The sequence below is a fragment of the Truncatella angustata genome (assembly GCF_020726525.1).
Source record: "Truncatella angustata strain MPI-SDFR-AT-0073 chromosome Unknown BKA67scaffold_4, whole genome shotgun sequence".
NCBI classification, from domain to species: domain Eukaryota; kingdom Fungi; phylum Ascomycota; class Sordariomycetes; order Amphisphaeriales; family Sporocadaceae; genus Truncatella; species Truncatella angustata.
In genome coordinates, this window is record NW_025763384.1 from 3,510,556 (window position 1) to 3,538,077 (window position 27,522).

The window sequence follows — 27,522 nt, forward strand, 5'->3', positions numbered from 1 at the left end:
AAAAAAATAACGTAGTCTAGACTAGGTTAGATGTGCATGCTATTTACAGCAGGCGGTGAACCGTAACGCCGTTTCCTCGTCGCGGTTTCAGCTCAGCTGCAGTCACTTTTAACCTTCGGCAGTTCGTTCCGGGGAGGGCGCCTACTGAGGCTGCGACTTGTTGCGAGAGGTCTCACCTTCAGCTGTTGATTTACACTTATACTGTTTATACTTATACTAACTAACTATACCGCCTGTAGCTGAAAGGCTGGACAGGCCTCCTGGCACTTGTTTTGTTATTCGTTTGCCTCGAATCGTCTCACTGTTTCTTGCCTTGTTGACGCTCGCACCATTTCTGCTCGGGTTGCAGAGCGCGCGTGCGAAACTCATCCAGCCTTTCGCGACTTGGTTTTTGGCGTCTTACTGAAGCACATGTAGCCTACAGAGCTCGACAACATCCTTGCCCAGCCATGCCATGGGGAGAGACGGGACTTTATGAGATCTGTGTCAACCCGTCATTTCTTTCCTCCTACCCATCTCTCTTTTCTTGACCTCCTGTATGTTGTTTATTTTATGATGTTATGAGATCAAGCTTGGTGCTTTCTGTACTTGGGTCGCCATGCCTCCAAAATCCACAAAGTCTACACAGTCACAGCGCGCGCGCGATGTCAATCTGAAAGACGCTATAGGTCGGTCATGCCCCATATGAAGATATATATCTATATCTATATACATATACCTATATACATATGTCTATATAAATGTCACTTGCTTTTGCTTGTACTAAAAACCACGTATAGATTCTATCGAGTCTTCTGGTGCACAAGATCGACTCAATGCTTTAGACAGTGGGTTTCATCTACCCCTTGCACACATCAGTTCTACCACAAAGCTAATACCTGACCACTCACACATAGACCTCGTCTATCTCTTCGGCACCCGTGCCAAACTTCATGAGTCGTGAGTTACGCCGGCTCTTACTCCATCTTGGCAGTACTGACCACGGAGTGCCAGTCATGAATTCAAAGACAAGGACTACCACAGAACGTTGGAGGCACTCTTTCGGTGCGCCATTTCGGAGAAAACCAGTTACTACAAGCCCAAGAAGGGATCGACAGCTTCTGCCGCGAGATTATCCAAGTGTGCCGAAGCCCTCCGAGTTGTGCTTGAGCATGGAGCAAACAAGCTCAAGCGCAAGACCTTGATGGCTGTGATTGACCACATCACTCAGACTCTGCCGGCCGCCGAAGATGACTATGTTCAGCCTCTTCTGTTGGAGTACGTTAAAGCGCTTCTGGCTCTGCTCTCCCACGCCGCTGTTGTAGAATCCCTGGCAACCCTCGAAGCGGCCATCTGGCTCGACTGCATGGACTTCGTCCTTCAGATCGTTGATTGGCATCTGAAATCGAATTCTGGAGGCTTAACATCCTCTCGTGGTTCGCCAGCTCCAGGTACACCCCAGACATATTCAGTTCCCGCGTCGACCTTTAGATCGACCGCAACATCCTCTTCGCAGCGCGCCAGCCCTGGCATACACCAGTCTGTCCTCCATAATCTACTCGAGTGCATTCAGCGCCTTGTATCTGCTTCAAACGCCCCTGTATTGCGGCGCTCCCAGAATGTCACGAGCACCGTTTTGCAATGCATGCAACCTCGCTCATTGGGAATATCATCGGTTCTGCAAGTTGGGTTTTCTGTTCTGAATGGCATCGTGCAAACCACCCAGACAGAAGACACCAGGTTTACCAACAGACTCGCAAGCGATATTCTTCCGTTGATTCGGCACTCCTGGCAGGCAAAGACGACATCGCAGGAAAATGCCCTTCTCAATGGTATTCAAGTCGAGGCTCTAAAATTGCTTTTTAATTTGCATCTGAACATTGAACATCTTGTCCAGCAGGGTGAGCCTTTGCTAATCGCGGAGTTGGAAGAACTCTGTGACATGCTCTGGACCGAGTACTCCCAACGAGAGGGCCGCAATCAATTACAACAAGAGGACCTTACTTATTCGACTGTCCCTCAACATCCCCATGCATTTACCGTCCCCATCTTTGCTCTACGTCCCCATAATGTAGAGGCAGAAAGAAAATGGGCAGTGGTACATATTCTCGCTCTGTTTGAGGCAATGATCTGGAAACGATCACAGTCTCAACAGGATGCTCCCGAGGATTCCGAAAAGCATCCACGGAAAAGACGGAAGATTGCCGCTGGTTCCAGCAGACTGCGCCAGAAGCTTCAGATGTCCCAAGACAGTTTTCGGATAACGGCTTTACAGCTCATCCCATTCTTCGTCTCATATGTCCAGATGTCCTCCGACGACGTTGTCGAGACTCTGTCAGAACTCGTGGTCTTCGTTAGCCACAAAAACTCAAGACTTTCTGTCTGGGCTATGATTGCCAGTGCTAGGTGCATTTCTCTTCTGCCATGCGACATTATCTTGCTAACTCGTATTGTAGTCTTGCCCACACCACTGTCTCTACAAACAGCGCATTACTTCCCATCTGGAAGCAGCTTTGGTACATTGCGGCCCGGAACTTAAGTATATCAGCCGATTCTCGCGCCTCAAGTGTGTTGTTGAACGCTATCTTGTCACAAGAAATCCTGTCTTACCATGAGATATCGGACGACATCAACAACATGATTACTGCGGCCGACGTGAGCGGACCCGCCGCCGTGGTGGACTCATCCATCATTCTCATGACGAAATTGTTACAGCTCAGGAACTACAGGCTCCCAAGCGCCAGCCATGCTACCTCCAGTCACGTAGTACGATGGTTGTTCCTGAGATGGGATCCCGGTAAGTTGAACGACTATTATGCATTATGGGGGCCTTTCGCTTACTTTCGCAGCTGATCCGCTTTTCGTATCGACCTCCTCGCTGCATGTAGCCCCACTAGACATAATCAATCTGCTTCGTGCCGCTTACGGACTACCTAATATGCTTTTATCGGGCAAGCCGCAACTTATCAAAGGCCCCATTGGTGAGACTTGGAGTATGCTTCAGGAGCGAATGGAGATGTTACGTTATCTACTTCTTCTCGAAGACGATGTACCCACCCTGGCAAGGTCGCTAAACGACGCATCTTTCCAGTCAGTTTCCCAAAATGCTGAAACTGCTGATTCACAGGCGGTAAGAAAATTGGTAGCTGAACTGCTGCATCCCAAGACCGAGGAACTGCAAGCATTGTGCCAGAGCTGGACCAAACGTGGAGAAGGCTCAACTCAAATCACCATTGACAAATTCCGAAGCCTTATCGACTGTCTTGTTGTAACAGCATTCAATCTGGTCTACCTCAACGATTTGAAGTCCAGACATTCGCAGGAGCTTGATATTACGGCGATACATTTGCTGAAAGATGCGGTCAATGTTGCCTCTGCGACGTCGGAAGGCCAAAATTTCATGGAGACTGCCTTGCGGACGGTTCGCCCGTACCTACCTTCTTGCTCAACAGAAGCCCTGGGCAACTTGTATCAGAATCATCCGCAGGTTCTCTTGTTTTTTTCGGAGCTGTCTGGAGAGTTCCGTGACAGACAATCTCAACTTTCCTTGTCAATTCGAGACGATCTGATGGACCTTGACGAAGAATTTGGATCGCAGGAAAGCCACTCAAGCACGATGCTCAAGACCAACGATGTTTCACGTCGAGACGCACAATTGCTCGACTCGGAGGCTTTTTACTGTGATACAGCGCAGAGACTAAACTTTCTGAGTGTCGTACATCGAGATCCTGGGCAGATCGGCCTGATTCCACCTCGCTTCCTGGAGGACTTTCTCGCGTTGTCCGATGAAGAATTTCTGTCCTGCCGTCTTTTGAATAAGGAACTGTTTACTGGCGATTTGATCATCAATCAAGATGACGCCACCAGGGTCACAGAGCGACACGCGATATTGATCAGTTCAACCAACTACTGCAACTGCGAAGTCGCTTTACATGCCTGCATCGATATCGTTGAGGGTTTCATTAACATCTGGTCAGACGAGAGAAGCGAGCTATCCCATGTGGTTTGTGATCTTTATGAGCATTTTATCGAAAAGGCGCTCCCCAACAATGTAATGTCGCCTCGGACCCAGATAGCCCTTGCTCGGCTCCTGTTTCGCCTCACCGAGATCAACGAGAAGTTTCCTGAGAGCATCAAACTACCTACAACCATCAAATCGTTGTTCAATATGCTTTCGGACGGCAACATTATCATCAAGTTTTTCATCGGAAAGAACATGTACCGCGTGTTCTATCGGTTTGTTTTGAAAACGCACGATCAGTACTGCGTCGATGTCGTCGACTGTCTGCCGATGAACTCTGAAGTACCCGAGGGTATATCAATACGCTTGTACGTTTTGAGCCAGCTTGCCAAGCACTGGGCGACTGTCCTTCGAAGATGCGTTTATCACATATTCGAGACACCAGGTACACTCCTTGAAGCTACGCGGCATGCAACATACTGTCTAAAAACTATTGCGGCCAGCTTGAAGTTGGAAAATGCCCAGGAGCTCTTTGACCTCTACGCACCACAACTCTTGTACACTTGGCTTAACTCTGATACGATCGAGAACATTCCATTCGGGATTTTCGGCTTTGACACCCTTGACGACCTTTTGAGAAGAGCACAGCCTGAAGCAGCAGCTATCATGATGATGCGTGGGCAGGATGCCGACTTTGCGACTTTCGCTGGAATGCTTGGCCTGAAACCTGCGGAACTCACCAAAAGCTGTTTTTCGAAACTGTTGGCTTATAGCATGGCCTACGATATTAGCACACCAAAGTCGGAACAGCAGCACGCCAGCGGAGAAAGCCGTATACGAAAGCTGATGGGTCGTGAGGAGTTCCTCAATCATGTCTATATTGAATTTGCAGATATCATTGGCATATTTTTCGGGTTGATCGACCAGGAAGACCCAGTCGAGAAGTCTTGGGTTAAGGACGAAAACTTCGCCGCAGCAGCTGCGTTGATGGATGAAATCAGAGACCTTGGACACTCCGACGTTGAGTTGTCGGGCAATCAGCAGCCTTCCTTCCGGGCCAAGTATTTAACCCGCGAGGTGTCCCTTTTGTGCAGTCGCACAGAATACGGAATTAAGGAGGTATTCACACCACCACTCGTCGTGGCCGTAGCAAGAAGGCTGTTCAACACCATCCACCCAGCTTTAGGGCCATTGCATGCATGCTCCGTCATTCGTAAAGTAAGAGTCCTGATATGTCTCGCAGGAAGGCATGCGTACGAGTCTTACACGCTTGAGATGTTGTTACATTCGATTCAACCGTACTTGACTGACCTAGAGTGTGCGGACGATGCTCTGGGGATCAGTCAATACTTATTGACACGCGGCGCTCCTTGTCTGTCCCGCGCGCCATCGTTCATGGCTGGATATGCGCTCTCCACACTGGCCTCACTTCGAGTGTTCCTCGAGTCAAGTCAGGCAAGCACCACTCAAGAGAGTCAATTCAAGGCGACCATGAGCAAGGCACAGAAATTTCATGGTTGGCTCAGTCAGTACCTTGAGAAGTACCAATCCCCACTACTGCGAAACGAGCAGCAACAGAACTCTTTCAAGTCCATTGCACAGTCTGCCGCGAGTGTACGAACCTCGGGCAATGCAGAACGCGGAACACACGAGAGTAATTTGCTATTGGAAATTCTCCGAGATGAGGATCGTGACTACCAGCTGTTGAACAAACCTTCACGTCAAGCAGCACTGAGAATATTGGCTAAAGATTTCAGAATACCTGCCCATCCCCATCAGGATGCTGTCGACTCTGACAAAAAGGCACTGGAGCTAGCAACTGCTGTCTGGAGGACAACGCATACGCAACCAGAAGGTGATGAATACCAGACCTATCGGACTTGGGCAGGTCGTGTCATTGGAAGGAGTTTCGCCGCATCTGGCCGCATTGACCAGAGTTTACTCCAAGAGTCTAACCTGTCCAAATACCTGAAACCCTCGCAAAGCACCACAAGCTCAGAACAAGGATTGATCTCGTTGCTGGCTTCTTTGACGGCCGGTGTAGACTGCTTCACAGCAGGGCTCGCGGAATCAGCGCTGCGAGGCATTATTTCTGAGGCTGCTTCCCAAGAGGATAATAGTCTCCTGGAAGCCTGCCGGAATGTGCTATCCGAACAGTTGTTGTTGACCTCCAATTGGGGTGTATATCAGACACCTCCGTCAGACGAGCTACCAGTAGACGCTGTTCCCGAGCCAATAGCATTCGCAGCAGAAGCGCTTGAGAACGCATCGTGGGCACAGCAGCTTGCGATCCACCTCTCCCAGTCCGTAAAAGGCCATCTTATCCTCGCTGCCCTACCTCAGGTCTTGTTCCATGTTAAAGGCTTTGCTGAAAATGCGTTCCCTTTCATTGTTCACCTCGTGCTGCTGTTTGAACGCGACAAGCAACAATCTGCAAAGAAGAATATCTCAACAGCCCTCAAGTCATGGCTCAAGGCATCCGCTCCAGATGTCAAAGATCGGCTCGGACTTCTTATCAATGCAATTCTCTACCTCAAGGCTCAGAAACTGCCTGGAGAACATTCCATCGCTGATCGGTCTCAGTGGCTCGACATCGATCTATCCATGGCTGCTTCCGCTGCTACTCGATGCGGCATGCACAAAACAGCGTTGCTTTTGATTGAGTCATGTACGGCTGAACGATCGCGTGGGTCTCGTCGCTCTTCTGCTATTCATTTTCAGGAATCCACGGATATGCTTTTGGAGATATTTGAGAACATTGATGATCCGGACGCTTACTACGGCCTACAAGACAGCGCAAGCCTCGGTAGTATATTGGCGAGACTCGAGTACGAAAAGAACGGCGCGAAAAGTCTCGCCTTTCGAGGTGCCCAGTTCGATAGCCATCTACGAACACGAGATCCAGCGATAAGAAAAGACGAGAACCACCTTGTCGGGACACTCAGCACCTTGGGACTATCGGGTCTATCGCACTCGCTTCTTCAGGCTCAACAAAACCATGACGGTACCATTGCGGCTGTCGAGGCAACATTCACAAATGCCAGAAGGTTGGAAATTTGGGATTTGCCCGTGCCAGCCTCGACGGGAAGCCCCTCGGTCGCTTTGTACAAAGCTTACCAAGGCTGTAACCAGTCCACCACCACGGCGGGGTTCCAGAAGGCAATCCATGCAGGTTTCAATCAAGTCATGCAGAATATCATCCAACACGACACCAGCACGGCTGACGTAAGGCGTAATCTTGGTGCACTAGCCGCCCTGACCGAGCTTGACGATGCGCTCGCCGTGGAAACTTCTGCAGAGCTCAACCAAGTTTTGGAGACATTCGCCCAACGGTCGCAGTGGTTGAAATGTGGAAGGTAAGTCCATCTACGCTCGATCAATATCCAACATACTGATTTTTCCCTTGAGCTACTCCGATGTCAGCCATGTACTATCCACTCGAGGCACAAGTATCGGCGTGCTTGGGAAAAGCCTTCAATCAATCCCAAAGAGTAACCTTACTCTACGTGACACACGATTAGGGGAAGCGCGATCTTTACTGCTGTCCTCGGATATTTACAGGTTTCATCGGGCACATCAGGAGTCTCTGAACATCGCCACCTCCTTGAATGACTCCATTGACCAGAATCTGGAGTTAGGACTGACCATTGATGCAGCGGCAAAAATGGAAGTCGCCCATGCTTTATGGGACCATGGAGAAATGATACCCTCGATTCGGATGCTCCAGAGCGTCGATAAAGAGTCCGACTTGAAAAAGCAAAGTGTTGAAGTCAGGCGAAGCGACCTGCTTGCTGAAATTGGCCACCGAGTATCGGTTGCGCGGCTCGAGAAGCCTGACAGCATCCAACGGAATTACTTACAGCCCGCCCTCAAGGAGCTCAAGGGCAAGACAGATGGCCAAGAAGCTGGTAAAGTTTATCATCAATTCGCCATGTTCTGTGATGAACAACTCCAAAACCCGGATGGTTTGGAGGATCTCAATCGCCTTCAACATCTGAAGCAAGGGAAGAACGACGAAGTATTACAGCTACAACAGCTTGTGAGAAGCGCCAAGGACTCTCAAACCAAGGGCCGATACCAGAACCATCTGTCCAAGGCTAAACAATGGCTCGATCTTGATGATCAGGAGCTCCGTCGCGTCGAGCAGAGTCGTGGCGAGTTTGTCCGACTTAGCCTGGAAAACTATCTTTTGTCCCTCACCGCCTCTGACGAACACAACAACGACGCATTGCGATTCACTGCGCTTTGGCTCGAGCGCTCGGATGAAGATTTTACCAGTGAGACTGTGAAGAAGTACATCGACAAAGTTCCAACCCGCAAGTTTGCGTCACTGATGAATCAACTTACGTCGAGACTTGTTGACCGCTCGCAACTATTCCAGAAGCTCCTTTTTGATCTCGTATATCGTATCTGTCTTGAACATCCTTACCACGGTATGTACCAAGTGTGGTCGGGTACGAAGTCAAGGACGAACAGCAAAGATGAGGTTGCTGTCCTCCGTCAAAAGGCTACGGAAAAGGTCGCCAAGAAACTTGCCCAAAACGAGGCTGTCGTCACTATATGGCGATCAATCGACAAGACGAACAAAGCATATCATGGACTCGCCATTGATCGAAACGATGCACGCTACAAGGCAGGACAGAAAATTCCCATCAAGGATTGTCCAGCCGGAGCATCGTTAGTCGCAGCACTTGCACAGTACCGAATTCCCCCACCCACCCTTCAGGTCGAGCTGTCACCTGACCGAGACTATTCTCGAGTCCCGCACGTCATGAAAGTCGACTCTTCAATGTCTATAGCGTCTGGCGTCAGCGCCCCGAAGATCATCACCCTTGTGGGCAGTGATGGCAAGCGGTATAGACAATTAGTCAAGGGTGGCAGTGACGACCTACGTCAAGATGCTATCATGGAGCAGGTTTTTGCAGCTGCCTCGTCAGTTTTGAAGCTCCATCGATCGACACAGCAGCGAAATCTAGGAATCCGAACTTACAAGGTGCTTCCTTTGACAGCTTCATCTGGACTAATTGAGTTCGTCCCCAACACGATTCCATTGCATGAATATCTGATGCCTGCGCATGAGCGCTTTCATCCAAAAGACCTCAAGGGCTCAAGTTGTCGTAAGGAGATTTCTCAAGTCCAGAGCAAGTCCATCGAGACGCGGCTGGCCACCTACAAGAGGGTGACGGAAAAGTTCCAGCCTGTCATGCGATACTTCTTCATGGAGTATTTCGTAGACCCGGACGAATGGTATGCCAAACGAACCAATTATACCCGTACCACAGCTGCGATCTCGATTCTAGGCCATGTTCTCGGTCTTGGCGATCGGCACGGCCACAATATTCTTCTGGACTCGGCCACAGGTGAGGTCGTTCACATCGATCTTGGCGTGGCCTTTGAGATGGGTCGTGTACTGCCCGTCCCTGAACTTGTTCCATTCCGCCTGACCCGAGATATCGTGGACGGCATGGGCGTCACGAAGACCGAAGGTGTCTTCCGCCGCTGCTGCGAGTTCACCCTGGATGCACTGCGTGAGGAGACATACTCTATTATGACTATTCTGGACGTATTGCGATACGATCCTCTATACTCGTGGTCCATCAGCCCTGTGCGAATGGCTAAGCTACAAGATACCAGACGCGACGAAGATGCTGGAGATGACGCCACAGCCGAGAGCGTGATCGACTTGAAGAAGAAGGGTCCTGGCGGCCTGGTCAATGAGCCAAGCGAGGCAGACAGAGCTCTTGAGGTGGTGAGAAAGAAGTTAAGCAAGACGTTAAGTGTCACGGCGACTGTCAATGATCTTATCAATCAGGCAGTGGATGAGAGGAATCTGGCCGTGCTTTACTCTGGTTGGGCTGCGTATGCGTAGGTACAGGGAGTCGCGCGAGTATATACTATACTTATCAAAATTCTGGCCTGCAGGTGGAAGAGGTGGATTGAAGAGTACAATACCGAGAGCTCTTCGCTCATACAGCTCCATACACATAATAGAGATCATATAGCTTCAAAGTATATAACCGATTCAGCTCAAATTTGAGCGAGCCGGTGTGCATCGCAGCTGATGGCTAACAGCAGCAGTTTGTTTTCATCCAACAAATAGATCTTGGGTGTGGTGTGGTCGACGTTCACACATGGTTCAATCCAAGTGCCGCAAGGCTGGCTGCATGGCCTTTCTTGGCGACAGCTCATGAAGCACACATTTGTGCTCTTTCCGTCTCATGTGCGTTCGATATTCGCGATGGCGACCTGTCAGCTACACCCACGCTTGGTGTTTCAGCCCCAGGCTCGCTGTGATGGCGCCCGGGACTTGTCGTGACGGAGTTGCGAACCGGCGATCATTGTCGCAGATCAACCCCTGTCGCTTTATTTAGACAAACGATTGCCAGGCATCATTGCCGAACCATTGGGATTACAACAACCCTTCAACAATAAGGCTGATCTCATGCACATTTGATAGGGAGTAGAGCTTTCAGGTCTCTCGATAGCATATATAATTGCCTGGACCCATATCGTGCTCCACTTGGGGTTATATCGTCTGCCTTTCCAAATTTTCATTCTTTGGTTCGATCGTCATTCCTTTTAACCGGTGTGTATAATAAACATTCCTTAAACAATACCTATACCAAGTAGCATCGACTCTACCGGGGACCATATACTTTTAAACTTAGAACAAGAGATTTCCTGCCGTCACAATGAGCTGTACCAACCTCGCGGGCGATCTGGCACCGTTCTGCGAGCCGGCCAACAACACAGAAGTCGGGCCCGGTGACAAACTTATCAGTATGCTACCACACCACCGCCATCTGTCGATTGCTACACACGCCCATGGATCTTTCTAATTGTCTTTTTGCCACAATCCTCCAAGCCGTCTCCTCATTTTCTCTACACCCGCATCGCTGTTTTGTAAGCTAACACGACAGAAAAAGTCCGCTGGGACCCGTCCTTCTTCGGCAACGCCAGCACGCTTGTGCAGATACAGGCCGACTTTGGCCCGGCCGCGGGCGACGACCCGACGCCGCTCGCCGACGTGGGCTTCACGTCCAACTCGCTGCGCGCCGCGACCGGTTCCTACCAGTGGGTCGTTTCGGACTCCATACTCAACTCCACCGCCGCCGACGCGGGCGGTATCAGCGCTCAGCTCTATATCGTCGCCGCCGCCGCCGATGGCGGCGTAGAGAACAGGACACTGGGACCGCTGGTGAGGGTGTTGCCCACGGAGTCCGGTGGTGGTGAGAGTGGCAGTGGTAGTGCCGGGCCGAATCTGGTCGCAATTATTGTCCCTGTTGTGCTGGGGGTCTTGTTGCTGATGGCTGTTGTCGGGTACTTGTTCATGAAGAGGCGCAATCCGGGGTGGAAGCTGAGAAGTGTTTTCGGTATAGGGAAGGGCATTGGGTATGGCAGTAGGAAGAGCCGGGCTGAGAGGGCGATCGATACCGGCGGGGTGGCGGGTAATGGGGTCCAGATGGGCGACTTGGGAATCAGTGGTCCAACGAGTGGGAGAAACGTGTTCAGGGAAGAAATGAGGCGGCAGGAGGAGGCAAGGGTCTAGTCATGAGAAAGATATAACTTTTATTTTGTATTATTACGTTCCACTAACGTCCTTAGCACTCGCGTAGCATTATGATCTGCTTATCACCTCACACAAGCCCTTCGTACTTGCTGATGTAGATTTGGAAGACAAGAGTTTCGCAAAGAGCAATGCCTAACAAAGTTCTGAGTGTTTGTGATAAATTCGTATTTTTAAAATCATCTATCGGAAGTCAAATTTCTCATTTCTTATTCTGACAGAATGTGGTGGTTATTAGGTAAGATTAACAATGATCTATTTCTTATACCCCATGGTTATGTTAATAGAATGTGACAACATTCTATACAAGGCGTTTCATTGGAATAGAGTAATGTTTAGGTGCGGTAACCGGTACTTTAGTGGAAAGTAGTTGTGCCTTTTCAGTAGTTATTGTGAGGTTTTATCAGAGTAGCGAGCCTGAAACTACATATACAATCAGATTTACCACAAAAACATCGCCTCTTTCCTCTCTACGACAAATGTAAATCTCGCCTCGTGATTCTCAGCCCTTCCGATAGCTGCACTAGTTAAGTATAGACTTCCAACCCCCATGATCCAATAAAGTTCTAAAGCAATGGACCAACACGCACAAACACCACATAGTTTGCACACCGGAGCGCCTGTCTCGTATGCCGAGAACACATCTAAACATGATAAAATCCTCGATAATCAGTAATCCAAGAAGCACCGGTCAGATACAAAGGGTGTGTTTTGACGCCTTTAAGACCACTCCTTGGCTCCGCAAGGCTTCAGCAAGACGGACTTACACAGAGCCTGAAGACCGAAAGACCACGAGCAAAAGGTTGGCACGTGTATGAATTAGATAACTAGTCTAGGCTGTTGTTTGCTCATTGTCGTCTTTGGACATCGAGAAGAATCCGCAATGAGTACCATTGTCGGGATGTGGTTCTGCCCAGGTTCAAATTGGCATGACGAAAAACGGAGATAGGCGACTGATCTAGAGCACTGACTGACGACCTCTTATTTTATTTTATTTTTATTCTTGCTTTCCGGCGCTCATCATCGAACTATACAGAAAAAAGGTGGTATGTAATATTATGCATTATTGACATTAGTACAAATCTACAGTAAGTGGTCCATATCGACAACCGCAAACCGTTTACCACGTCCTCTATCAATTCCCAGAAAGAGAACGCCAAGCTTCAGCAAGATGCACGGCGGCGTAGCACTTCCCACGTGTCACCTTATGCTCATGATACTTTTTATGTCCCAGCCTCGCGAGTAGCCAGCTTTGGGACATGTTCGCAGTTACTCTCACTGAATCCGAGTTAGTGAAGCCTCAATACCCACCAGTCCATTCGCTAAGCCTTACAGCTCCTTGAGCGACTGGCACAGGGCTGGCTGCAATAGAATTTCGTAGCGCCTCGCCCTCCACGAAAACCACCCAGGCGATACCAGCTTTTCGATCGATCTCACATTCTGTGACCGGGCCAAAACATTCCATAGCTTGTCTCAACAATGGTCCTGTGATGCCTCTGGCGAGTGTTGCTCCCCTGATTGCGGCCTTTGTGACAACTGGCTGGGTCTCGACGTCGGTAATGAAGTCGGGGAACGTCATTCGAGGATCCAGCACACCAAAAGAGCCGGCAGGCTGCCATTCATTTACAGCATTTGTCCTCACGCAGTGCTTGGCCAAATGGCCCGTCCCGCCGCAGTTATAGCAGGACCGTGGCTGTGAGCAGTTCCGTGCGAGGTGCTGTCCACCACAGATATAGCATGAGAATCCAGATTGAGGTTTTGGACCATTTGCAAGGGGCTTCCGGGCCCGCATTGGTCCTGTGGGGACTGCCGATGTATCCAAATCTTGGTTGACATGCACCTGGTCTTCGGAAACAGCGTCAGGTTGCAGCAGTTCCGGCGCCGGAGGTGGGAATGGATGTAGGCCTGGAATTCCATTCGATTTTGGTGCTGGCTTATTGGGCGGTGGAGTTCCATTAACTACATTCTTGTTGTTCCACCCATTGACCTGAGGCTTGAGCTTTTGAATTGGAGGATCTACTGTATGGTTTCTTGCGGTGTGTCCGTTTAACTGATTTACTTGTGGTTGAGGTATCTGCGCCTGCATCTGAGTTTGATCCGGTCTCGATATACCATTGGTGGCGGGTGATGCTTTCTTGGTGCTCGGCTGCCCGAGCTTCCCAATGACCTTGACAGCGGGTATCGATATACTAGGCTCTGGTTCCGGGATGGAGCCGTTCTGAGACTGCAAACCGATCCCTTTCCTATTCTTCTTGGCCTTCTTTGAGGCTTGACCATTAGTGCCGCCGGACTTGTCCTCGACGTCTTTCTGCGGGGGTTTCTGACAACTACCGTTGTGTAAATCTGGTGGCTGTTGTTGCTTCGGGCCTATAGTTGGTGCTGCCTTGGGCTTGGGCATCCCCAAAGGCTCCGACTCTGGCTCGGCGGCTGGTTCCGGTTCCGGTTCTGGCTCAACCGCCTCCTCGTCAGACTTGGGCTCCGGCTCCGGATTGGGCTTGGATTTGGGTTTGGGTATTATGGAGTATTCATCGTTCTCTCTCTTCCTCTGGTATTTGGTGAGACACTGTTGACATAGGAAGCTGGAGCAATATGGACATTCAAAGGCCATCATGCCACCTTTCTTGGCGCACAAGCCGCACTTGAACTTCTTCTTCTGGGGGACCTTGACGCAGAAGTCGGAATGTAGACACATTTTCAGTTTTTCGTCCCTGGTGACTGCGCCAGCCTCTTTCCATCTCTCCTCTTGCTTCCTTCTCTCTTCGGCTTTCCATGCTTCCTCGGCCTTCTTCAGAGCTTCCTCCTCGGCCTTCTTCTCGTCCTCCTTGGCTTTCCTCCTGGCGGCGTCGGCGGCCTCTCTCTGACGACGCTCTTCTGCGAGAATTTTGATGCGCTCGGCCTCTTTGCGCTCCTGCTCCTGGAAGAACTTCTCCATGTCCTCATAGGAATGAAAGCGGGAGCCACCAAAAGTGAATCCGCCATGTCGCTGCCCGCTGCTGAAGAATGGTCTGGGACCGCTGGAGCCGAAGGGAAAGTCGTAGTAGTAGTCATCATCGTCCTCATAGTCCGAGTACCAGTCTCCATCGTCGTAGTCGTCTTCGTCAAAACAATGGCCGCAGGTGCAGGTGCCCCGGGGCTGGGACAGGGTATCGTACCTGTTGCGGCCGGCGGTGCTGGAGAGAGTCTCGTAGGCTTGCTGGACCTGTCAAGAGAGGGTCAATTGGGGGTGTTGAATAGCCATTGGGGCTCAGGAACTAACCTTCTGAAATTTGGCGGTGGCTACATCTTGGTTGGTGGGATTCTTGTCTGGGTGATATACACGGGCTAGCCGTCGGTAGGCTGCTGTGATGTCTTGTAGTGTGGCGGAACTGGAGACTTCTAGCTCGGCATAGTAGTCAAAGGCCGGAGCTGGCGGCGGCGGCATCTTGAGAGGCGGGCGAGAGACAGATTCAGAGACAGAGACAGAGACAGACCCGGATCCAGGTAGAGATGCAGATGCTCAAATTGGCGTTTGCTGCTTCGCTTCGTTTGTGCTCGGAGGGGCGGTCATCAAACCAAACCGACAGCAGCGATAGCGGTGGCAGCACGTGAGATTTTGGGCATTTGACTCGACCTGACTTGACCAAGATCAATTGCCGCTGCACTCGATGCCGTACGAATACGATCAAAGAAGCTGCCCAATTGAAGAGAGTCACAGAGGTCAGCAGCCTCAAGCTTCAACCGCCAGAGGCTCTAAAATAATGAGTGGGCTTTGTCTGGTGAGACATGTGAAACCTGGGGATGGTTGCTTCTTTCCCCAGAAAATGTCCGCCCAGCAAGCGGATAAGGGCTGAACAAGTTGGAGTGTGTTCAGGCGTTCATGAATGATTTCTGGCGACGGGCTTCTGCAAGGGAAGTGGTCCACTTTTTAGACGCGTTGAGTCCTTTCCCCTTATTATGTACAAATATATACGTATATGTTATTCTATACTCCGGTTTGCACGCGTGTATTTGTAGCAAAGTGGGTGAGCTGCAACGTTCAATTCAATCACGGAATTGGTCGACTCAGTAGTTATCTTGTGAAGAGGGCTGAGGTAAGCAAGCATGACTTCCGATGTAGCAAGTTGATGTGCTAAGCTTAATTAATGGTTCATGTCGAACTAACTTGTAACACACACATCTCTATACCTACACTCAAACGAAAGCTTTACTTACTCACACAGTTCTGACAAAAAAGCATGCTGACATGGCCGTTTCAGCTTTTTGTGAGGCAGCCATATTAAAGTAAAGTAAAAACTCTTCTCTTTGCTGCGTCCCGTCACTTCTACATGTGCGGATACGGGCACTTCCAATGAAATGAGGGGTCAGCCCGTACCACAGTATACCTCCCACATTAGCGAGGGGCAGCCTGCATAATGACAAGCAATCGAACCCCTCCACACGTTGAAGGCCGAGGAGGGATTCTTCCACATGTTGCAATTCAGCAGTCATAACTAGAAATCCGCACAAGCATAACATGGCAAACGGGACTTCATACTGTGATGCCGTACAGCATGTGTTTGTTTCAGTTGCGGTTCCGCAACCTGGTATTATAGCAATACATGAATACATGAATACAGAATAGCGGTAGCCTTGAGACAAGGTCAGTTCAGCCTCGAGATCAGGCGGTCAAGAAGTGCTGCCCACATCGGATAGCTTTTCTACTACTAAGCTCGACAAACCTAACCCATTGACTTCAGGCAGTCACTTCCTGGCTTGGAATACCTTCTCCTTCTTTCTTTGCATGAGCTTCGGCCTTGGCCCGCTTCTTGCGTGCCCTCCGCACTTCGATTTCCAAATACTGCATTTCACCCTGCACTGTAACTAATCGTGGTATGACCTCCTCTACGGCCTTTATGCTTTGCCCCTGAGCTTGACGCAAGGGCATCGGGGTGAGCAGTCCAAACCAACGCAGCGGGTCCTTCTTCCGAGCCTTCTTCGCCGTCTGCTCCTCACTGTCGGCAGAGTTGTTGATATCTCCTGAACTGTCATCTTCCTCGGTATTCTCTTCCTTTGCCTGGGGTGCGTCGTCACTATTCTTCAGACGGTTTCCGGCTACGTCGTCTTTTGCTACTTGAAAGCTGAGGACACCTTCTTCGGAGCAATTGACTTTCACCCTTCTCGAGGCCTGCATCCGATCATCGTATAAATCCCGACCGTATCTCATGCCCCGCTCTGCAGTGAAATTGGCTCTGGCGATATTTTGATATATGCCGGTCTGCAGGTTGCGGAGTTCCGTGCGCAGGGTAGTGTACTCGTGGAGAAGATGTAGATACCGCTCCAAGAGCGTATCAATCTCGCGGCCTTCCATCCTGTATCTGATTCAGTCGGCCTCACGTTAGGGTGTCGAAGGCCTGGATGTTGGTGCCTGCATTTGCTGAGGTGGTGATGTGTCTGGTATCTGGTAACAACGTCGGGTCTTCAATCGGGCGAGATTGACAACGCTAAAGGTGCCGCCATCCACACAGAACCAAGCAAGAACGTGGCAGGTGGGGAACTACCTTGTAGGGCGGACTCGAAATTATCAAACTTGATCACCGGAATGTCTCCCGTCCTGCGAACTGCTCTCTCGCAGTTAATATCAACACTTGCGATCTTGAAAATCAACATTATGGTTGTCACACGCAGTCCGCAACGCTAAGCTCCATCTTTATTTTTATTTCTATTTTAACGCTTCTTGTCTTAACCTTTTATCCACGCAAGAACCATTGACTGCAATAGCGCTGCTGCGACGATCTTTACTGAAAGAGAATGTCTGAAGGTCTGAAAAGACATTACCGTTGCTACATAGTACATTTTCGCAAACACGGGTCACCAATTGAACTCAGCTGCCGGGAAAGGGATATGTTTCTCCCCGGAAGATAGTGCTGCAAGTTTGTCATGACCGTTGTTTCAAATAATCGCCGCCAGTCGCCGAGAGCCCACCAGCAAAGGCTTGGGAGACGATATTGAAGCGTGGTGAACCAGGATCACGGGAAATTAAGATTGCAGCCAACGTCACCGTCATCTCATTTTCTTCATAACCCATGTTTTCTAATCACGCAAGATCCAACAGACCATCGGCTATCTCCTATCTAATGCAGTAATACGATATGTGTTGGACTTGGCCCGTTTCCAATATTCCCACGATAGCTTCCAGTTGCGAGTGCGGCGTTTGCTGTGTTACCCACACACAGCCTTGCCAGCCTGGCGCACAACTCAGCACATGCACCAGCGTTGCCTCGCAGCTGCGATGAGTTGTGCTGGATTCGTATGCTGCATACTCCAAAGCCCATCTCGGCCAGTCGCACAACCGTCGTGGCTGAGCTCATATCTAGACGGCACATTGGCACGGCAGTATACTGCGGAAGCTGCAGAATACCTCATCTTTGCCTGCAACGTGTCTCGCAACACTTGCTCTGTCTTTAATAACAACCATGGACAAATGCACAATACGGGTTCACCTGTTACGGTCCGAGAGGCGAGCTCAGTCTCGTTTGACGAATCGTATGCAAGATGAATTATCCGCAGGCCATGCAGACTATTATGCCATGCCTGGATGCCAAAGCACCCAGCCAGGACGTGCTACTGGTTTTGAAGCCATGCGTGCCGTCCACTTCTGCACCGTATATAGCTTGGCACTAATTTCTCCCTTTCTTCACTTACCACACCACAACTGATTGATCCGAGGTACCATGGACCGTAGCCATTTCAAGCTCAGCGCTACAGGCGCTTGTAGTCGGCAAGATAAGATGGACTCCTTTGTGCAGACTGGCTGGCTGCAAGGGCCGTTGGTTGCGCCGTGCCGACACATCCATGGACTGTGACAACCAACCATGACCTTTACCATGTTGGTGCACAATCCTCACTGGCTCTTCATGAATTTAAATCGTGGGATTGGTCGGCTTCATGTGGTCCCATCCTGTGTCGAGTATGAAAGGCTATTCTTCAAGCGCTTACATACAGTTGGGGTGTAACCAGGTAAGAGTACACACATGTCTTGTTCTTCTGTTGGACCCTGAGAGCCAGAGGGCAGGGCCAACATTCCCCTGCCGAGACCCATGGCACCAATGGATTTACGCACTAAGGTTAGCTACTGGCAAGTATCACCCACCAGTAGTCACTAAAAGGAGTCTAGTGGGGGATCTGCGATCATGCACCTGCGCGCTGTTAGTGATCAACAAGAAGCTTAATGCGTGACGGTGGACCGTAAGCTCAATGGAGCCCTGAGCCCTGAGATATCAGACTTCTTTCATGCTCAGCTCAGAGTTCACACATGATCAGAACGGTATCGAGAAGTTTCACTCCCATGATTCCCCAGCTATTTCTGAAGATTGTTGTTGACCCTGTATTCCCCCGCTGTGGCCAGGCAGCCAGGGAACAGGGCTCTGAGATGAGTATTAGTTAATGTAAGTATCGCTGAAACCATCCTAGGGAGAACGCGCCTCGATAAGTGCAATCTCCATGTAAGTGTTATAGTGTAGTCTAGGTACTTTTCTGGAGGCCAGGAATCCCCCAGAAGCTCCTCCTGCGACAATGCGAAATCTCTTTTCATATGAATCAGCTACCACATACCAAGACATTGACAAACATGCGGTCATAGATCAGCGCATGGCTTCTGCCGAGGGGGGGAAACGGCATCCACAAGCTGCACCAACGTTGGTGATTAGCACGGGCTTGCGGCAGTCTATTTGAATCTGCTGGAGACTGCAAGGTAGATTGGCCTTGGATGGCCTATGATTTTGGGGTGCTCAAGTCCAAACACTTTCGATGAAGGAGGAGCCAAGCAACCCTCTCGCCGTATCAAAGTGGTTCTGCTGCTATCAATCAGTGTTTGGACCACAAACTGAACCCTGGCCACCCGAATGATCTTCCTGTTCTTCCATGCATCTTCCAGAGATTTTCTCATCTGGCTCCCCTTTCATACTCGAACTCGATAGTGAGATATTCGAAAACAACAGCAACAATTGAAACACAAAGGCTGCGCCCCTGGTCTGTATTTTTTTTCTTCTACCGCTTCTACCGATGACAAGCGATTTATTCATTCATTCAATCAATCATTCAAATTTCAACAGCTATTGTCACTATTATTATTGCTTTAGCGAAAACTGCCCGCATCCCATTAGCCGCATATCGCTTCCAATTCCCAGATAATTCCGGGTCAAGCTCCCTAATCCCCGATTGATTCCCAGGACTGTCGCTGGGGTTCCTTTTTTTTTTTTTTTTTTTTTTTAATATCTCCCCTTCCCCTCTCTAATACGGTCCCCAGTAAGTTTAATACAGGCCTGGCCAAACGCTGGCAAAGCACAAGCACGAGCACGAGCATAAAGCACTGCAATCATAACAAGGGCCCTGCAGACTCCAGTCGGAGTTCCAGTTGCAGACCCCCCCAGTCGAGTCGACCCCCTAGTCGGTGCTAGCATTTGCCAATCGAGAGCAACTGTCTGGTACTCATTCGTTCATTCATTCATCAATACCCTGCGTATCTGCTGTTGGGTTGCTGTCGCTTCCGCTTCCGCTTCCGCTTTTTGCTTCCCACTCCTCACAGAAGGTCGAGCTCGGAGCATCTTAGTGTTTCCAGTGTCCAGCTTCCAGCTTCCAGCGTCCAGCTTCATTCAGTCCATCATCAGCTGCCAAATCCATCCCAGCTCCTCTCGCCAATCCTGGATCTGGATTTCATCATCGCCAAAAAACCATAACCAAAAACCAAACTGCTTCAGTGCCCACAGCAAGTCCGGCCACTTCCAACTTTACGACCTCTTTTCCACATACCAAAACACACGACACAAAGCCAAGCCAACATTTGCCAGTTTCTCTTTGTAATCCAATCCCCCAACTTCAATTCTACCCAGCTTCAACTCATTGGCCCGACGTTGCTACCAAAAAGAAAACAACATCTTGTCATTCTCTTTCCACTTCGCTCGACGAACACTTTTTTTTTCTTCCCTGGTTGCATTAAAAAGGACCGTACCATATAAATTGAGTTAGTGATCGATAAAACCACCGCCGCAGGGCCCCTCTCCGTTCGATATCCCAGTCCAGTTCCATTACAGAAGCAAAACCGTCCCCCCGGTCCAATCCCTTGCAGGTTCACCAGCAACAACAAGATCGAATCAGGCCAAAACACCAATCTTCTGGCCAGCACTTGCAAAATCTAATCGTCTTCCTCAATCGCGCCATTAAACGACCTCTTTCGTGTCGCTCTAGCCAACCGTCTTGCTAGAACGCAACGAGTGCTAGGCTCTTGCCTCACCTTTTACCTCTCTGGACCTTGCCCACGTCGGCGCCGCGAAGAACGTCTCAGTCCAGTTACTTCCCTCAGAAGCATCTCAACTACAGAAGAAAACAAAACAATGGTTGTCGCAACGATCAAGTCAGTCTCGCTCCCCTCCATGCCCGCTGATTGCACGTGCACAAGACCCCGAATCGCTGTCGCAACGGCTGTCGCTTGGATTTTGGAGGCGGTCGAAGCCTCTCTCTCGGCAGACACCGCCAGGTCAAAGATCCACCTCTGCGTCTTTCATCATGATGACGCTTCGCCTACGACCATGCCTATGCCTATGCCTATGCTCTTCCCTATCTATTCCCGTGCCCTGCGACGATACGATTGTCACATGCAAATGTAATGTGAATCTGTAGGCTAATCTAGATACTCGCAATGCAGGTGTGTAGTAGTCGGTGACGGTGCTGTCGGCAAGACATGTCTCCTCATCAGCTACACGACGAACAAATTCCCCTCAGAATACGTGCCCACCGTCTTCGACAACTATGCTGTCACTGTTATGTGAGTCGCATTCTTCCTCCTGGCTAGCTTTCCCACTGTGATACAGCCCTCCTGGACCGGATGCATGCATGGCGGATCTCCTGGAGCAACACCCCATGCGCGAAACCGCCGCCGTCTTTGGTTAGGGAGGGAGGGGGGAGGAGGAGGAATGGAACGCCCTATCTTGGCAGGGAGTTCTTGTCACTAATCCGACTCTCAAATAGGATCGGAGATGAGCCATACACCTTGGGACTCTTCGATACCGCCGGACAGGAAGATTACGATCGTCTCAGACCTCTATCATACCCACAAACAGATGTCTTCCTCGTCTGCTTTAGTGTCACCTCCCCCGCCTCATTCGAAAACGTCCGCGAAAAGTGGTTTCCCGAGGTTCACCACCACTGCCCGGGTGTGCCCTGCCTCATCGTTGGCACGCAAACCGATTTGAGAGATGACCAGAGTGTTCGGGAGAAGCTGGCAAAACAGAAGATGCAGCCCGTGAGGAAAGAGGATGGCGAGCGGATGGCCAAAGAGCTCGGTGCTGTCAAGTACGTCGAGTGCAGTGCGCTGACCCAATATAAGCTCAAGGACGTTTTCGATGAGGTAAGTTCTCCCAAGCTTGACCCCCAATTCCAACCACCATTTTCTAGAGCTCTCTGTCTTGGTTGGTTGCCCATTTTGCTGACAGAAAACAGGCAATCGTCGCAGCACTGGAGCCACCCGCGCCTAAGAAGAAATCACACAAGTGCTTGATTCTATAGGGCCTTTCTACAAGGTGCCGTTATCCCTTTGTAAACCAGTATGGTTTTCATCCAGGATTTGGCATGGAACCAGGAGACGTCCTTGTTTCTCCTGATTTCCACTTTTATGCACTTTCGTCATAGCGATCTAGAGCCTCGAATGAACCAGCAATGTGAGATCAACCGGTGATCATCTCGGGACTGATTGTTTTTGAGGAACTTGTCCCAGCCCAGGTCTGGTGGAATATTGGGACCATGTTGAATGTGCTCACGTATGGCCTGCAGGCTAGAATCAGGCTAGATGGGTGCACGACTTTGTAAATGGTTCTTCGAGAGAATTCTAGACGTGCGAGACGGTACGGCAATAGTCACAAACATTGCGCAGGTCGGCGGTTATCCCCTGAGCGGATGCTGCCTTTTTTTTTTTTTTTTTTTTTGGTTTATTCATTCCGGGCACCGCAGCTCCTATCCCCCGCGGTTACTTCTTATTTCTTGCCATACATTATTCGTACGATAGGAGCAGGGTCAAGGGATATCTATACATCTTGGCAACGGCTTTGATTGGACTCAGTTTGGCGATTTGGAGTGCATTGAATTAAAATCGATTCTTTCAACTGTCTGTCTGTCTACTATGTAGGCAGCCGTCTGTCTTACTAGAAACCATGAGGTCACTGCAAAAAAACGTCGTTGTGCCGTATTATTCAGTTGAAGCGTTAGCATCGTGGCCGTCTAGGAGTTCTTCCCCCCAATTTTTCTTTCTTTCTCCCCATTCAGAGCGAACCAGGAATTTTGCGACTGTCCAAAAAGCCTGCGCTCCTTGAATCTCTGCATACTGCAGTCAAACACTGTGGTCGTCATCTTCAAGCGTCTTGACGTCCCGATCCATTACATTTTCCCAGACGTAAACCAACTCTTCACCTTGATATTTAGGAGGTGCACTTATTGCACCTTCGGATCTTGCCGCAAGTGATAACTGACCCTACCTTATGACATTTTGGCAGCCGTTCGGACTTGGGCGGCAATCCACAGAAAGAGTAGGTGAGCAGGGAACTTGGGCTTTGCTCTCCATACTTGGAGCCTTTATCATGTAGGTATCGACCAATCAAGCGAGATCGGACCACTTATCTTCATTCTCCCCGTCTTCTTTTATAATGCCCCCGCGATACTGGGGGGGCGGCGGTCAACATAGTTAGCCGCGTAGCGCTCGCTGGGTTAGAACTGCTTCAATCGGTAAGATGAAGTTGCCAAGACCCCGGCGGCGTCTCTGGAGATAGCACTCCACTTCTGGATGATATGTTGACGACATATCGCCGTGCTTTTCCATCAGACGTTGTTCCTTTATCAATTTATATAGAATTGGAATACCAACGAGATGAGGTTTGCATCTCTCGTCAGTCTTGCTTTGAGCTGGCAATCGGCTATAGTTTGGTCCTGTGGTGGTCATGGACAGGAGCTCAAGCATTGGAGTCAAGAGGAACTGGATGAGTTAGAGCGTAAATGGGGCATTGAGGTAAGCCTGACAAGTCTAGCATCGTGACCGCAAATAAGTTTGCGCTGATTCACGACAGTGGGGATTCACCGGCATTGGCTCCTTTGCGCACTTGAAATACGTCAAGTGCCTCACGACACCCAGCGAGCTGTTCGATATAGCCATCATCGGAGCGCCATTCGACACGGCTGTGAGCTACCGTCCAGGTATGTCGGGATCGTCCCGAGAAAGGTCCTAAAATACTGACAACTCCCAGGTGCCCGCTTCGGCCCTCGTGCCATCCGCCACGCCAGCTCCCGCCAGACCTCCTTCCGGGGCTTCAACACGCGCGCCGGCATCAACCCATACCAGAACTGGGCCACCATCCTGGACTGCGGCGACATCCCCGTGGTCCCGATCGACAACGCCGTGGCCCTGAGGCAGATGACGGCCGCGTTCGAGGAGCTCGGGTCCCGCCCGCCGCTGTCGCCCGTCCACAGCAAGCCCAAGCTCATCACGCTGGGCGGCGACCACAGCCTGGCCCTGCCGGCGCTCCGGGCCCTGCGGCCGCACTACCCGGGCCTGCGCGTCCTGCACTTCGACGCCCACCTCGACACCTGGCACCCGGCCAAGTACCCATCGGCCTGGGAGAGCACGCAGGCCCACTTCAACCACGGCTCCATGTTCTGGCTCGCCGGCAACGAAGGGCTGCTGTCCAACTCGTCCGCGCGCCCAAACGTGCACGCCGGCCTCCGCACGAGGCTGTCCGGAGATGACTACAGCGACTACGACGACGACACGGCCCAGAACTGGGCCCGCATCAGCGCTGACGACATGGACGACCTCGGCACCGCCGGCATCGTCAAGTCCATTATGGAGACCCTCGGCACCGAGGACCCCGTCTACCTCAGCCTGGATATCGACGTGCTGGACCCGGCCTTTGCGCCCGGCACGGGAACCCCCGAGCCCGGCGGCTGGACCACCAGGGAGCTGATCCGCGTCCTCAGGGGCATCGAGGGCCTGAACCTCGTCGGCGCCGACGTTGTCGAGGTCAGCCCCGCGTATCAGGGCGCCGGGGAGGAGACGGCGCTAGCGGCTGCGCAGGTCGTGTTCGAGGTGCTGAGCAGCATGGTGAAGAAGGGCCGGGAGGGAATGGCGAAGATTCCCGGCGCGGAGGCTGGCATAGGGGGCAAGGATGAGTTGTAGGAAGGATGTGCGGTGACATAGGTGCTTTTGGCAAGTTGAAACTCTCAAAAAGAAGTGGCGGACGATTCGGAGAATCTTGGTCATCTCTTTGGTCTCTGCGATGATAACCTTGCGCGAGTCGAGGTCTAGTCAAACACCACCTCCTTTCTTCTTCAAACTATTTTTATATTATACTTTGAATATATTTCAATAACAACAAAGATACCCTTTCGTGTATGTAACACGGTCAATATGGATATCAGAAGTGTCTTGTGAGAACGATGATTCGGAAGCTATCCACAGATCCATGGCCCGTGGTTAAGTACACATATTTATCTTGGTCCAATGCTTCTAAATTTCCAGCACTTTGAAGTATTGAGGGAACCATGGGCGAGTGCTCTACATCTTGTTGTTGCAAAGGCGGCGGTGACTGCGCATGGGACGGTTGTTGATTGTCCTGCAGCAGCATCTCGATTCGATGCAGCTTAATGGTAATATGCCAAATGTTGCTAAGGTTTGGTATACGTCAGATCAGATCACACTCACCCAGCTTCATGTGCCCACAACGGGGCGTAGCTGGCACGATAAACCTCACCAGTAGACACTTTAGTGGAAAAGTCGAGAACTCCTTGGCCTATCCCTAGAGCCCCGCCCAAGACGCCATGGTTTTTCACGCCTGTGTATGGTTTAATAACCAGGCCGGCAAAGCCCTCTCTGAGGCCGATTCCGAGACTTTTCCCCGACACCAGGAGCCCCGATTTTCAGTCTGTGACAGTGCCATAATCAGGCACTTCATCACCCAGCAATTTTGGCAACATGCGTGATCCTTCTGCAAAGGCCAGGGGAAGATCGACCATCACCCCTTTCGAATAATGATGAAAAAAGCGCCCCAAACTCGATGCAGAGGCTAGAGCCATTGAAGCTGCCACATTAGGCTTTGGTGAAACAGGTACACCCGAGCTGGTGCTTGGTCGGGCATGTGTTTCGCTTGGAAGCAATAATTTTGTGTTGAGGTGTGCTGACAATGACAGGGCTGAGCCTTCAGTAGTTGTTGTGAGGTGCGATGAGGCGACATTATCAATGAGCAGACTTGAGGCAGACGAAGTCTCCATATACTGGGGCTCAGTCTTCTGTTTCGATACTGCTTTGATAGATGCTCGATAAATCTGAGCAGGCTTGATAAATATGTTCGCAATGGACGATGACATTCTATAATACGTTGCGATCGCAACTGAGGTAGTACCTGTGACCGGATCCCAGCGCTGATTCTTGATCAGTAGCTCGTGTAATGAATGCCTGATTACGATTAGTGAACGAGCAGTACCTATCGTGTATGCTAGGCGAACTGACAACATCAGCTTCTTTCGATCGATTTTGAGGTGCTGATCAAGTACTTGGGAGGCTACACCGGACAACTTAATCACCCTCAAAAAAAATTTTTTTATGTCCATACTGCTGGTTGATCACTAAGAACATCGCAGCGGAGCTGCTCCAATAGCAGTTGCGCGTGAAAAGAGCGAACTGCATCCTTGACTCCCGAGCTCGCATGAAGCTTCTTGGCAATGACCCGTGCTGACTCGACGACTTCCTTCGACAGGCAAAACCTTATTGCTGTAGCGAGACCATCTGCGGTCAATAACTTGTAAGGAATAGGTTTCGGCCCGACGTGGGCTGCTGCTACCATATCTTCCCAAAAGGGCTGGCTACTTCTTCATGAGTAAATTATTCCAGCATCATACCCAGCAGGGATTACTTACTCGCCGAAGAATGGTATGATCGTGGTCGGGCATCCATACCGAAGTCCGCATGCCGTTGTGCCCGTGCCGCCGTGGTGGACTACAGCTGCGACTTTCTGAAAGAGCCATTCATGAGGGCAATCGTCGATATAATACACGTTGTCGTTTTCAAAGTCTGTTGATCCAAGCTTGCTCCAGCCGCGTGAAATGACGGCTCATACCCCTGTTAGCCGCACAGCTTCGAGTACCATGGCTGTTGTCTTTTCATTGTCTTCGACTACTATGCTCCCAAAGCCGATATATATGGGCAATGTTCCACCGTTCAAGAAAGCCTCCAAGCTGTTCGGTGGGGCGTAGGAGGGTGCCTCTCGAAAGAAAAGGCTATATACATCTGTAACATAATGTTAACCATCATCGAATACATTGATGGCACGTTTGGTATTGAAGTACCAATATGGTTACCCCAGTCTGCAGGCTTGGGTATAAGATCCGGGGACCGACAGTAGATGAATGGGATCTGTATCGTTTCTGTCAAACACGGGCCTTCGGATAAAGTCACAGGTTCCAGGTCCAGTGTGTTCCTCCAATATATTCGATGGGCCACCTGATCCATAGCTTATAACTTCGCCCAGCAGTAAATGAATTACCTATACGGATCTGTGCCAAGTAAAAAGCCCAATGTTCTGTCCACCAGCGCTTTCACAAGGCAGCAAATAAATCTAAGATATATAACGCCTCACTTTGTATCGCAAAATGGTTCTGTTATTTGGCTCCGACTCTATGGTATTACTACTACCCTCTTAGAAGCCGAGTACGAGACTTTCTCCGATACCAGTAAACACCACCCGATTGAAATTAGGTTGTTATTGAGGAGAGAGAGATCTGTCAAGCACGGGCTACAGTTGACATCACTGAGAGGCCTCGATCAGGCACAGCAACCACATTTTTGCTTGAGGGAGATATTTGCGGTAGAGAACATATTGATCAGTAGACAGGGATATATTATTCCATTATCTGTAAACAGTCGATGACTTTGGTCGTCAGATCCATAGACACCGATCCGTACTCTTTATTTGAGAATGCGCTACTAAGCGAATTGATTCTCTGTTTAAACAGGCTCATGGGTGCA

At 50.3% G+C, this 27,522-nt stretch overlaps 7 protein-coding genes across 7 annotated transcripts; 4 read left to right on the forward strand and 3 right to left on the reverse strand.

Annotated features, from left to right (window-relative positions):
• Window positions 1-170: 170 nt before the first annotated feature.
• On the forward strand, window positions 171-9,942 carry BKA67DRAFT_566250 (uncharacterized protein). The gene is made up of 7 exons (XM_046102870.1): window positions 171-668; window positions 780-827; window positions 897-939; window positions 994-2,385; window positions 2,436-2,776; window positions 2,829-7,296; window positions 7,349-9,942. Exons 1-7 carry the CDS (start codon window positions 599-601, stop codon window positions 9,807-9,809), a joined length of 8,823 nt encoding a protein of 2,940 aa, XP_045959067.1. The 5' UTR covers window positions 171-598; the 3' UTR covers window positions 9,810-9,942.
• Window positions 9,943-10,632: 690 nt separating this feature from the next.
• BKA67DRAFT_659070 (uncharacterized protein) lies at window positions 10,633-11,489 on the forward strand (the record flags this gene model as incomplete). Its single annotated transcript, XM_046107392.1, has 2 exons — window positions 10,633-10,720; window positions 10,867-11,489. The coding sequence occupies 2 exons, from the start codon at window positions 10,633-10,635 to the stop codon at window positions 11,487-11,489; spliced, it is 711 nt and encodes a 236-aa protein (XP_045959068.1).
• Window positions 11,490-15,667: 4,178 nt separating this feature from the next.
• Window positions 15,668-16,007, reverse strand: BKA67DRAFT_566252 (uncharacterized protein). The gene has a single exon (XM_046102871.1). It carries the CDS (start codon window positions 15,999-16,001, stop codon window positions 15,699-15,701), a length of 303 nt encoding a protein of 100 aa, XP_045959069.1. The 5' UTR covers window positions 16,002-16,007; the 3' UTR covers window positions 15,668-15,698.
• Window positions 15,947-17,092, reverse strand: BKA67DRAFT_566253 (uncharacterized protein). Its single transcript, XM_046102872.1, has one exon. It carries the CDS (start codon window positions 16,831-16,833, stop codon window positions 16,219-16,221), a length of 615 nt encoding a protein of 204 aa, XP_045959070.1. The 5' UTR covers window positions 16,834-17,092; the 3' UTR covers window positions 15,947-16,218.
• A 3,762-nt stretch (window positions 17,093-20,854) lies between these two features.
• BKA67DRAFT_592770 (cell division control protein) lies at window positions 20,855-22,025 on the forward strand (the record flags this gene model as incomplete). The annotated part of the gene is made up of 4 exons (XM_046104868.1): window positions 20,855-20,874; window positions 21,166-21,285; window positions 21,489-21,867; window positions 21,960-22,025. 4 exons carry the CDS (start codon window positions 20,855-20,857, stop codon window positions 22,023-22,025), a joined length of 585 nt encoding a protein of 194 aa, XP_045959071.1.
• A 1,351-nt stretch (window positions 22,026-23,376) lies between these two features.
• BKA67DRAFT_516607 (agmatinase) lies at window positions 23,377-24,678 on the forward strand (the record flags this gene model as incomplete). Its single annotated transcript, XM_046097830.1, has 3 exons — window positions 23,377-23,527; window positions 23,553-23,699; window positions 23,750-24,678. The coding sequence occupies 3 exons, from the start codon at window positions 23,377-23,379 to the stop codon at window positions 24,676-24,678; spliced, it is 1,227 nt and encodes a 408-aa protein (XP_045959072.1).
• Window positions 24,679-25,199: 521 nt separating this feature from the next.
• On the reverse strand, window positions 25,200-27,006 carry BKA67DRAFT_592773 (uncharacterized protein; the record flags this gene model as incomplete). Its single annotated transcript, XM_046104869.1, has 7 exons — window positions 25,200-25,367; window positions 25,431-25,617; window positions 25,774-26,039; window positions 26,111-26,360; window positions 26,415-26,581; window positions 26,615-26,774; window positions 26,816-27,006. 7 exons carry the CDS (start codon window positions 27,004-27,006, stop codon window positions 25,200-25,202), a joined length of 1,389 nt encoding a protein of 462 aa, XP_045959073.1.
• Window positions 27,007-27,522: the final 516 nt, after the last annotated feature.